Below are 13,548 nucleotides of genomic sequence, written 5' to 3' on the forward strand. Positions count from 1 at the left end.
GTAATTTCATTTGGTAAGAACGTCTACATGAATACAGATATTTTAAACTTGTTTTATTTGGCTCTTAAAATGTTTTTGGTTGATTAGATAGATTAACTTTGATAGCTTCTTTGCTTGAAACAAGAGGTTTGATTGTCATAGAAATAAATAGCGTGGAATTTATTATGCATTCAAATATAAAGCAGACTTTCAAGTTCATTGACGGATGCCCAACATGTTATTGTTATTTAATTCTTCGCTGTATGACTTTAGTTCGAATATAACTTTAGAAAGCACTACCAAAGGATATTATTTACCAATTTTATCAATACCTTTAGAATAAAAAAAACCGTTTTGATTCCTGATTTAAAATGAATTTCATCAATACTAGTGAGAATGAAATTAACTTCGATATCATTAAATACGTAGTTTAATCTAACAGTTTCAAAAACATAGAGAAAGATGTTGAAGAAGTTTAATTTTTTGCACTTTTTCGCTTTTAATTCGCATAATAAATGTAAACCTGTAGAGCAATTCGTACCTCTGTAATGCCAATGTGTTTAAAAATTTGATACCATATTATAAAGGTTTCAAAGAAAAGTAACCATACTTATTCAAAACGACTTAGTATTCAAACCCTTGTCGTTTTCAATAATTCTGAATTCATCTTCGATTAGTTAATTAACTATCTACTGATATTACTACTTCTAATCTCAGTAGCTACACATCCCTCAAGTGAATTAAGATTCACTCGCGAACACAAAATAAACTCTGTAAGCCAGGAGTAAATATATTAGATTAACTGGGAGAGGAACAAATTTTGAGGCTGAGTAGTAAATCTTTATTCAGTTACTTATCGTATGGTGTAGTTACAGTTCTATACCTTATTAACTTGAAAGCATTTACTCCATCCAGTTGAAAACGGTTATTACTGCCAGAATTACTAAATAAAGATAGTTGTTTAAGTTACTTACTTGGATATGATAATATACGCTGTTTAAGCCAGAGTTAGAAAAGCATCGGCACTCACTAGCTCAATCAAAGAAATGAGTACCTAGCGAGAAGGCAGGTTATTATATATTTCTTACGAAATACCCTTACATCTTATTTCTTATTGTACCATGAAGCTATAAATGATCTTACCTCAATACACTACCAAATGAGTAAAGGCTTCTGTGAATATATATCTTTAACTTGTGCCACCTTTGAGAGTCGTAGTGTCTAGAGTTCATGAATATGACCGAACAAACTCGATGAGATTTCATTTGTCCTGCCAATTTTTCCATCGTCGAAACTTCAGAGGAAAAATATGATATTATTCTTGCTAAACGCCCTTAAATAAAGGGCTATTTACGGAAGTACAAACTGGAATGATAATCAACTGACCAACTTGCTGTCTTCATTTTATAATTTATGATGGACGTCCACTTTTTCCCTTTGCAGGTTATTGCCAGCATAAGAACGATGCCACTACTAACCTTACAAAAGCGTAATCCGCCGTCCCCCACTGCCCTAGTGATAAAGTACATATATGCTAGACTTTTACCTATCAACAGGTAAACTCTAAGTTTAATGTCGGAGATATTAATGGTACCTCTATTTTTAGGGGTGTTACTAATCCTATCCGATTCGTCGTACTTTTTCTAAGTTACTCGCCAGTCCCAATTATAATGTCCCATCTTAATATGCTTTATATTTGCTAAAAGGCTATGAAGAGACATTTTTATCAAAGGGGACCGCATGAGCCATCTGTAAGACAAGTTGGTCGAGTTTCAGTTTTGGTTACAGAGATATAGTAGGACCCGTCACTCGCAAATTCTCAACTAATGTCATCTATTTTTATTATAATGATAAATACATTCAGCCTATGTTTAGTTCAGTCACATTCATACCATACCTGGTACCATGTAGACCGAGTAATAGTCCACCATGGATAACTAAACAAGTTAAGAAACTTCTTAGACGTAGGAAAAAGCACTGGAATATGTCCATCTCTACTGGGCTTCGAACAGTACAGATCCAGTTATTGTAAGATTAGGAATGCTTGTAAGGCGTTAATTAGTAAGACTAGGCGGTCATACGAAAAACAATTGGTTAGGGATTGTAAATTTAGTTCAAAATGGTTATTCTCGTATACAAAAAGGGAAACTCAGGGAGTTGATGGAATCCCATCACTTTTGGTACAAAAAAATCCGTTAATATTGGCAAGAAATGATACCGAAAAAGCTGAAGCTTTATCGGAATATTTCAGTAAAGTATTTTCTATCAGTGATGAAGAACGACCAATTATTCATTGTGATTGTGGTGACTTGTTGATGGACATTGTAGTTATTAAGAAAGGTACTGCCTTAAGACTACTCCAGCATCTCAAACCTGGTAAGTCCAATGGTCCTGATGATATTCATCCTCGGATTATGAAAGCCCTATCAGATGTAATTGCTGAACCTTTATCGATACTGTTTGATATGTCCCTGCGGCAGTCCAGATTACCCAGAGATTGGAAAGACGCGATAATTAGTCCAGTGTATAAGGCTGGGAGTAGAGATTTAGTTAGTAACTATCGACCCGTTAGCTTAAATAGTGCAGTTGCAAAACTGATGGAAAAAGTATTCGGATGGCTGTTATAAACTATGTGGAAGGACATAATCTTTTATCCTGAAAACAAAATGGTTTTCGGAAAGGCCTATCATGTTTGACAGATCTTCTCATTACAAGAGAAGATTGGGCTGAAGCAAAAAATCGAAATGGTCCCGTAGATGTGATATTCATAGACCTAAGTAAAGCCTTTGATGAAGTTTCCCATTCTGGTCTTAAATTAAAACTGGAAAGTTTTGGAATTCATTATACAGTCATAGACTGGATAAGTGACTTTTTAGATGACAGGAGACAAAGTGTAAGGGTAAATGGAGCTCTCTCATCCTGAGAACTTGTAAATAGTAGAGTCCCCCCAAGGCAAAATGCTCGGTCTTCTTCTCTTTTTAATATATGTAAGTGAACTACTAACTGTAGCTAAGTCATCCGTTCGAATCTTCGCCGATGACATAAAGGTTTTGAGACCCATATACAGCATGTCAGATAGAATATTATTACAGGATGATCTCAAATCATTGGTGGCATGGATGGACAGGTCGTCACTAGAAGTGAGTCCTAATAAGAGTGTGATGATGCAATTAAATAACTATGATGATTCGTATTACTACACAATATGGGGATTCATACTACCCAAAGATTTAGGAGTCATACTAAGAAATGATTTCAAAACCATCAGTCACTGCAAGGCTGCTGCTGCAAAAAGCTATAGGGTATTGTGGTCTATTCCTAGATCTTTCCAGTATTTGGACGACAAAATTTTAGATTATTATACACAAATTTCGTGAAACCACATTTGGGATTCAGGATTCGAGCAGCGAGTCCTTGTTTCAAAAATGAGGCGGATATGTTGGAACGAGTTCAACGCCAAGGGACTAAAATGGTAAAAGTTCTATCTAGCCCATATTATGAAGACAGACTGAGACACCTCAACTTATTTCCGTTATCTTACTGCAGAATACGGGGCGATATAATATTGGCTTATCGTATCCTGAACGATGAACTTGGTGTTATTATGTCTTATCTTCTCCTTCCGTCTAGGACTGATCATTTGAGAGAACATTCGAAGAAAGTTCAAAAACCGAGATCAAATCTTCTAAGTCTGGAGTTTCGTTTCTCACACCGAGTAGTGAAATACTGTAATTCTCTACCAGAATACGTAATATCAGCACCTTCTGTAGATATATTCAAAACGAGATTGGACCTCCATAGTGTAACAAACTGTAAGGATTAATATAGGTCCTATCCTTATTACTGAAGACTGAAATTCCATACACTTTACAGGATTGGCTAGAATTTACCAAAATTACCTCCAAGCCTGCCACGACTTTTAAACTCATCAATGCCTTACTTTACATGCCACACAAATGATTGTACAAAAGAGACGCGCACTTTCCTATAAAAACATGTTGTCATACATATTTTCAGGACTTCCTGGAATGACATTCACAAATAGCAAACCCTCCTCGGCAGCAGCTCGCTAAAAACTTGCGGGACGTTTTCAGTTCTTTTTAAAGCTCAATTTAACATAGATACCTTAATTAAAATACGATCATATAATATTGGTGTTTTGTAAATATTTATTAGGCATAAGTATTCCTTGGAATAAAATCAAAATATCGTTCTGGCTCCCAAAATTAAAATGGCCTCTTGGCCAAAATCATTAGGGTTCAACGTGAACTAATGATCCCGTATGGGCATGCCACAGCTGAATACCTTTAACTCTAGTTAAACGCGTATCTGGGTCCTTTCTTCCGCCACCAACTTCATATTCCTTTCTGTGCTTTGCTAATGGTGATGCAATGTGGTATGTTATCTTCCTGGGTAGTGGTGGTCTCAGTTTTGATGATCGAATTCTTGTGTGTACACCATGGTGCTTAAGTGAATGCGAAGACGTTACCATTTCATTACAATCAGACTTGTTCCGAAGAATACCAGTGTCACCGTCTTTCTCTTCTCGATAGAAAAAGCCATACTGCTGATTTGTTGTTTGTGGTTTTTCTTTGGTAAAGTAGTTATAAGATGGTGGGCCCAAGTGATTATCCATTCGAAATTACTACGGCGACCGTTGCCGTGGTACACAGACTTCAATATCCAATGCTTGATATCTATGTAACCATCTAGTATAAATTGATTGATTTTTTACGCTTGTCTCATTCTGTTTCGGTATACCATCAAGCCTGAAGAGATGTCCAACTAGTGGTAGTATAGCCACTTGAATTCACTAGTCCTAAATAGTTCGTTATTTGCAGTCCAAACTCCTGTTAAAACCCTCTCAGCTGCAAGTTGCTGGACTAAAAGGTGAACCGACAGTATCATCAGCAAGACAATTTTCCGGTGGGTGATGACAAAGATTTATTTTTATGTAAAAATTTACAGCTTCTGAAGTCTTGTAGATGATTTATTTTGGCCTGCATCCATTCCAGTAATCTAACTTACCAATTTGTGACTTGAAACACGAATTTATCTTGGATCTAATACTCAGAATAATGACGAAATTGACCGACGACATAGAGTCTCGGATGAAGATGATTGTGCTCTTACTATCAGTAATCACAGTAAACCTACAATTCCGAAGACGCATAATTTACGTTCTTCAGTGAGCGAAATGGTTGTGAGTTCATACTTAACGTCAGTTTCACAACTGGAAACATGTAATAACTATTACTGTCAATACATCCACACCATTTTAGTCAATATTTAGTATTTATGAACATAATTATTCAGTGTGAAGTTTATTTGGGGAGCTTCAACACATTTTTACAATGATTTGTGTTCGAGAAAAGAGTCAGTTGGGAAATGATAACCATCATAAATCGATATATAATTGATGACAAAGTTTATTTTCATCGATGACGCTGTGGTTGACGTCAATAACGCTTCAGCTACCAAACCAGTCTTTTTACTTGAGTTATCGACATATAAAGATTATGGTTCACAGTACTAAATTCTGAGTTGCGAGTTATTCGCTTAGTGCATGAATGTATTATAGTGCTAACAATCATTTAAAATAAAAGCAAGGCAACTTTCGAAACCAGGTTAACTAATATTAGTCTTATAACTTTGACGGTAGAAAATTTAGTACATTTGGCAGTAGTGCAGAGACTTTTGTATGCCTAGATAAGAGATACCACCAAATAGTGTGCCACGGTAATTAACGTTTTAGCTTGATCAGCTGATATATTGGAGAAAACATGGATTGTCATACAAGTAAGTCAAAATGTAATAGGTCAGTCTTCAGTAATGAAATACACAACTTCTAGTCTCTCGTGCTAGCTTAGTATTCGGACTAATTCCACATTACATGGGATACTAAACACTTATCCACTGTTAAATTGATGTCTTTTGATCTTTTTTTAAGAAAGTCCCATAAATCTAGCTTCCAAATGTAGTGACTGACAAAATATATTAAGCGAATACATTTGGTGTATTTTGTGCGGTAACAGTGTCTAAATGGTGAACAGGTCAGTATTAAGTATTGTATGGATGGTGAAATAACAGTAAAACGCCATTGCTTAGAGGTATCCAAACAAGCTGAATTTTAAATGAAATTATTATGGCTGCACCAGTGTATAGTATTTGAATACACTACTACTGGCATGCCTCACGTAACAAACTGTTATTTGAGAATAAATTATCATTATTATTACTAGCTTACCAGATAAAGTAACGATACATGAGAGACTAGATTCTAAATTGAAGTTCTACGAACGTACTGCTGACGACAAAAGGATTGGGTCCTACATTTACATCATGTAACTTGAGACAAGTAGAAATAAAACTATTGTGAATACCTACACCCGTCAGACGTGCAGATCTGTCTCTCCATACTGCTGCAAGTACGAAGAAAGTAGTCAGTATTCAGTGAATAGCTTGTTATACATAAGCAGAAACTGCTTACAATTCCAGGAACCCAAAGCAACATCGAGACCATCTGCACAAGATGCAAATGTGCTAATAAGAGACAGATCAATTGCAGCCCTAAGTGTCAGTGAGGAAATTCAGACAACCAATACAAACATGAATTAAACTTAACACTATTGCATAAGCCAGTGGCCATCAGGAATCACGAACTATGTAGGTAACGCGATGGAGTTTGAAGGAAACGGAATTGGGTTCGAATCACAGAATGAACATCAACTCCGGAATGCAGGTGCATCCAGCTGACGAGCCCCAAATAGAACGAATTAGTACCCGTCCTGGATTCCACTGCAAGCCACTATACATCTCCACTTATAGTCAAAAGAGCTGCTCATATGCTACGGATTCCCATTAGCAACACGAAAAACTATACAAGGCAACATTCACGAGTGGTACTTAGTGGACAAACGGAATCACGAATTGTTATGCCTGATGGCCCTTGACCTCATCTATATGAAAAAACATCAATTGATACCCATGTACACCAATAACCTTGAGTCAGCGTACAAATCCTCTTGTTGGTCTGCGATAAGGTTGCTTCTCTCTGCCTTGCCGATTAGTCCAGCAGTCAACAACCGCCCTTCAATATCTTATAATCAGACAGACTTATTTTATATACAAGCAGACGAGATGACATCATACCATGAAACAAAAAGTAATATTTATTGGTGACCAATCTAAAATGTATCTATGAGTATGGGTGTAGGATACTTTTTGAAGGTTTCGCGTATGAAAATCCCTCCACGTATATACTGTAATTTATTCCTCTTGATTCCCTCAGATGTACATTCTGTTGAGTTTTTCATCCCATTTCAGATGGTACTATTTGTATTTTAATTTAGTTTTTTTCCTTATGACTTCAATGAGCTTCCATGTTTTTCCTGAACCACATTTATGTTATTTTAGTTGTTATTTAGTCATGGGGCAGCAATATTGATTCAATTTCCTCTTTGAATGTGTTACTTGCATTAACTGTGGTTGTGCATTTTTGATTGTAAATTGAAGCGCTCTTCCAGAGTTCGAAACACCCCGTGTTATAACGAAACTAAATATTGCATTTCGATCAATCTGTACGTGATCTATCCAGAAAGGGTAGAACAACATTTATTTATAGCTTTTGGTTTGACTTCTGATTGAACGAGTATTGGTTGAATAACTGGGTGGTAATATTCATTTAGGACCATCATTTACCCACTTTATTTGTTTTGATTTCGAATGGGCGATAACGCATATCTAAACTGACTAAACATTTATTCTTCACTCCAAACATATTTTGAAATCTATAATGGGAGAATGTGAATAATAAACTCACAACAGATTAAGAAGGGTAACTTGAAAGCTTATAGTCAAAAGGGTATATATATAATAACCTAGTTGTTTAATAATTGTACGATAGGAGTATACACATAATAACAGTCCACAAATTGCCCTGGCAGTTACTACTAATTTTGTCTTCGTTCGTATATAATACGAATGACAATAATACGAATCACAATGACATGCTCATACGATCAGTCAAATATCCAACATATCTGATAAACGTGTCATAAGCTTTCGTGAACCAACTTATTTCATTATGCTCTTTTTGTTTGAAATTGAAAAGTTTCCCGTCAACTCGGGAACAGTGTTCTGTCCAAAAATGACAAAAATGTTATTAATCAAACAGCTCAAAAAAGAGCGGTCAATTATCTATACCAATAAAAGGTTTCTAACAAGTAGAAAATGGAATACCTATCACACCAGCAATCTAAACACTAGCAGAATTCATGAATTGACTGTGTTTCGAAAATTGTAGACTATATGGTAATAATAACTTCAAATAAACCTAAATAAGAGCAAAATATTCATAGGCACAGTTACTGACAGAATAAACGATACGTATGGAGAACGGACAAAGGAATATTCTTCCCATCTAAAATATTATACTGAGACAAAGCGCGCTTGTAACAAACCTAGAACAAGTCACCATAAAAAAAATTTCTCTAAGTCAAATTAAAAAGTTTTCACTCGGTTCTTCACAGTCTTACTAGACCACATTTAGATTTTAAAGATATAGTTCTGCCGTGATTGCAAATGGACACGGATACTTTAGAGTGTATCCAAAGACGAGTCACGATATCATTTCATGGACTCAAATTCAAACGTTCTAAGGGACACCTTAAGCCAGTGTGTCATACCCGGGTGAGATTAAATTATGGGTAACTTCCAGGAACTATTTATGCACTGTTATTGTATATATTCTTATTGTGTAACCATTCACTAACTCGGTTATATGTTTATGTTTCTCTTATCATGAACTTTTATTTGACCCATTGACTACTGTTATACCATACACTTTTCTTAAGCTATCCTCAAAGCACTAGTTACAGTCTCTCACAATCACTGTCACTTTTCGGCTTAATCCTGTGTAATAATTATCTTTAATTTGTGGTTTGATCTGGTCTGTTCGTATATAAACCAAGTACATCTGAAATATATGATTAATATAGTGGAGACTGATGCCAGTGTTCTGGACTCAACAGGTAGAGCTTGGCGAAAAGAGCTAATAAGGACCTCAGGCTTCTCATACCGGTCAACACGCAGTCGGTTTGGCACAGTACTAAGATTGTACAAGTCGAGTTCTAATTGACGGTCTTATGGCGTGAGGATTGACAGACCACAAGTCATAAGACGATGGATCTTTGTCCTCTAGCATATACGCTACTCAGGAGTAGGAGTGATGTTATATTTTAAAACCTCCCAAATACCCTTTGTCATCTCCCAGAAGGAATACTCGAATTCAGTTCAAACTCAAACTGTAATAGAAATACACAAAAATCCGATGTAGAACACAGTAATCTGGACTATAGACACGCTTTTCACTTGTTACCAGTGGTCAGTTTTTGTAATTCACTACGAACTGATTTATTTATCGCCATATTCTCGATTCAAAACCCTTGAAGCCCTTGAAGGAGGGGCTTGATATATTTTCAGGGACTCAGAAGTGTTATTAATATTATTATTGTTGTTGTTGTTAATATTATATTGCTTCGGCTTATTCCATATGACTATGCGTGACAGTAAGTAAATTCTCGAAATAGACAGTTCTGTAATACTTCGACATTGATGCTCACCTCATTAGCCTTACTGAGCATACCCAGCTGAAGGCGCTCGGTCACACATCCGCACCAGATCAGGAGTTGGTATGCCGTACTATACACCCTTTGCAACAATCATCCAGCTTAGACCAAACTCTTCTCGACATATCGATAGCCTTCCAAATATACCTTCGAACCTCTTCATTTCTCCCTTCTGATATGACTGGGTCGGTATACATCGATTACAGGGGTGTTATGTGTAGAGGCGTTGTTAAACTCCGAATACCCGAGTCATTTTCACACGTCTTCAACTGGAGAAGTCGGAGATCCATTGTTACCAGAGTCAGCAGCTCAATGAGGACAGATTTTTCTATTCCATGAACAACCATTTGACTCATCTGATATCCTTAGCCATGTTACGCAATAACTGGGTTTTCCCAAGCTCCTTAAGTATCAGTACTTTGGATTATACACTTACATATCCACGAATTCATTTCGATAACTATGGTGCTGACTGAGTGACAAAGTTTAAATTTATGTATCGCACTGGTGGGATTTTCTCGAACGATTCCGTAACACTGGCGACACGATGAGATAGCTTTGATTTGGAGTTATTGATTGATCTGTTAACTGGATCAATGCCTTTATTTGGGCAGTTGCAGTTAGTTAGAAGCCAATCGAGCTTGGGATGTACATACATCTCATCGAAAGATCTACTCGAACGGCAATGTGTTTTTCAGCCTTCCTCTTTTCTATTTCCGTTCAAGACCCTACGTTGGGACCTGCCTCGTGACGAAGTTTGGTTATTTTCTTAGTGTATGTCATATTCACTGCCAACCACTTTTCTTGATTTCCTCTTCCGTTGAAAGCGGGTTTGTTCTTTTCTACAGTAGGCTGTTGCTGATGACATCTGCCCAACAGATACTGAGTATCTTGCTCAGACAATTGTTTGTAAATACTTGCACCTTTATGATGATGGTTGTGATAGTTCTTCAAGTTTTTGCACCATACAGTAAGAATGTTTTGACGTTCGTATTGACGTTCGTATTGACGTTTCACATGTTCTTCAATTGTGCGAATGCTGCCGTTGTTTTGCCATTCCTCGCCGTTATGTCTGCATCCAATCCTCCTTGTTCATCGGTGACGCTTCTCAGATATGTGAAAGATTCCATTTCTTCCAGAGTTTCGCTATCAATTGTGGTTGGGTTGATGTTCTCCATGTTGTATTCGAGGATCTTGCTTTTCCCTTTGTGTATGTTGAGGCCTTTTGATGCAGAGGCTGCTGGTACACTAGTCGTCTTCATTTGCATTTGCTCGCATGTATGCTATGGAAGGGCCGGGTCAGCTGCGAATTCGAAATCTTCTAATTGGCCCCAAGCTTTCCATTGTATTCCGTGCTTCCCCCAAGGCGTCGAGGTCTTTATAATCCGGTCAACCACCAGAGGAAAGAGGAAGGGGGAGAGTAAACTGTTATATCCCCTGGTGAACTATGAATGGTAACTCTGAGGACTAGTTATGGACCAATGTAATATGTACGTTTCCTATTGTATAGTTGTTGCATCATTAGCTTTATTTTGACCTTTGCCCTATTATTATACGATTCTTGAGTTATCATCAGTCTATCTATTACTTTCCCCCTATTAACAGCCACATTTGGCCAATTATTGTACAAATGTTATTTTCTATTTTATGGTACGATGTGGTCTGTTTGGTTTGTATATAAACCCAGTATGTTTGTAAAGAATGATTCATATTGCCGAGGCTGTTATTAGTGTTCTGGACTTAACTGGCTGAGCTAGGCAGATAGCAGGGCCGTGACGTACTCAAGACTGCTCATACGGCTTTTGTGTATCGTTGATCCGATCGATAGTTCGCTCTTCTCTCACTGGCGGTAATCAGCACGTTCATATATCAAAAAGGGGCACGCAGGCAATCGATATAACAACTGGCCACTCACGCGTTATAACATAAACAGCCTTGTCTGACTCCTGTCCTCAGCTGTTCTCCATGCACAATCTTTAGTACAGTTCATGGTACGAATTATGTGTGATGTTGACGATCTTCTTAAGTATACCATAGTACCGAAGAAGTTTTCATAATCTTCTTATATCCACACTGTCAGATGCCTTCAAATAGTCAATGAAGTTGATGTGTAGTGACGAATTGCATTCAATTGATTATTCAACGTTGATCTGTGGTGTCGCGATTTGGTCTGCGCACGACCGATCCTTACGGAATCCATCCTATTGATCTCGAAGTTGAGCGTGCACTGGGTCTTTCATCCGGCTCAGTAACACTGTGCTGAAAACTTTTCCTGGTACTAATAGTAGTGTGATGCCTCCATAGTCCTTACACTTGCACATACCTCCTTTCTTTGGTATGCTGATGAGGTATCCTTCTTTCCAGTCCCTCGGCACTTTTTCCTCCTCCCAAATCTTCTTTAATAGACTATGAAGTATGCTCGCATTTACTTCTATGTCTGACTTTAGTGCTTCAGCTGGTATATTGTCAGGTCCTGCTGCCTTCCTACTCTTGATTTGTCTGATGCCCATCCTGATTTCTTCGATCGTTGGTGTAGTGACAGATATAGAAATGTCAGTGTATGCTGCTACGATGTCCGGTGGATTCAATGGGGCTGGTCTACTCAGCAGTTCCTCGAAGTATTCTACCCATCTTTTCCTCCGTGATCGTCTTTCCTTCTTTGTCCTTAACAGGTCTCTCCGGTTTACTATATCCCCATGCAAGTTTCTTCGTTATATCATATAGTTGTTTTATATTCCCTTCTCTTGCAGCTCTTTCCGCCGTCGTTGCTAGTTCTTCCATGTATTTCTGCTTATTGGCTTTATTGCTCTTATTCACTTGCTTGTTTGCTTCTGCTGCTCTGATTGTGCCTTGACTTTTTTTAGTCGTGTTCGACTGTTGCTAATCCCAGTCTTCTTGTGCTTGCTTTCTTGAACCTTGTCCAGGGTTTTCATAGAGATCCATTCCTTATGATGATGTTTCTTGAGACCCAGCACCTCCAGACAAGTTGATATTAGTGCTTCTTTGATCCCTTTCCAGTTATCCTCCATAGTGGTCTCTCCTTCTTTCAGTGGATCCTATGAGGCTTGGAACCTGTGGTTGATTTTGTCAGTATGTCTGAGGCAGGTTGTATTGAACATTTGCTATACTGTTTGTCCAGTTGTCCAATGTTGCTTTAGCTTCAGTTTCATCTTGACAACTACCAGGTAGATGGTGATCTGAAGCTATGTCAGCCCCTCTCATGGTTCTCACGTCTTCCATTATCCCTGTGAATTTTTACTGATGCAAATATGATCGATCTGGTTCTCCGTGGTGGGACCCATGTAGCTTTGTATATGTAATTGTGTGGGAATATTGTGTCACCTATAGCCAGATTTTTGAATGCAAATAGGTTTGTAAATCCTCCGCCATTTTCGTTTCTCTCTCCCAGTTCATGTCGTCCCATGATATCTTCATATCCGATGTCGTCCATTCCGAAATGGGTGTTTAGATCTCCCATCAGGATGGTGAGATCCTTTCTTAGGCACTTCGTTGTGATTGATTGCATCCTTTCATAGAAACGATCTTTATTGTCGTCGTTGTTGTCATTGGTAAGTGTATAAGACTGGATAACATTCAATGTGACTTCCTCCTTCTTTGTTATGAAGGATACTTTGAGATTCCCATCCTATAAGTTCATTACGTGCTTCTTTGGACAGTATCGGAGCAACTCTCTGCGTGTGTGTAGCATTTTCCTATTCGTGACCGGAGTATAGAAGCATCTCTCCCGTACCTAACCTTTGTTATTAGAAGGGGTATCGGCCTCGTGACTTCCGAAAACTCTCGGCTTCACCATGAGGCACCATAATTCTTTTGAATGAAGATTCTTCAACTCGGAGGGCAGAGCTTAAATGGTTTAGTTTGATAATCTGGTTGACGTTTTTAAGCAAGATTTTTTTCTACGGTATGGGGTTGCCTACTG

At 37.8% G+C, this 13,548-nt stretch overlaps 1 protein-coding gene across 1 annotated transcript; it reads right to left on the bottom strand.

Annotated features, from left to right (window-relative positions):
* Positions 1 to 4,231: 4,231 nt before the first annotated feature.
* Positions 4,232 to 4,615, bottom strand: Smp_124290 (hypothetical protein; the record flags this gene model as incomplete). The annotated part of the gene is made up of 1 exon (XM_018793082.1): positions 4,232 to 4,615. The coding sequence occupies one exon, from the start codon at positions 4,613 to 4,615 to the stop codon at positions 4,232 to 4,234; it is 384 nt and encodes a 127-aa protein (XP_018647630.1).
* Between the last annotated feature and the right edge of the window lie 8,933 nt (positions 4,616 to 13,548).

This window comes from Schistosoma mansoni, chromosome 1, assembly GCF_000237925.1.
Source record: "Schistosoma mansoni strain Puerto Rico chromosome 1, complete genome".
Lineage (NCBI taxonomy): Eukaryota > Metazoa > Platyhelminthes > Trematoda > Strigeidida > Schistosomatidae > Schistosoma > Schistosoma mansoni.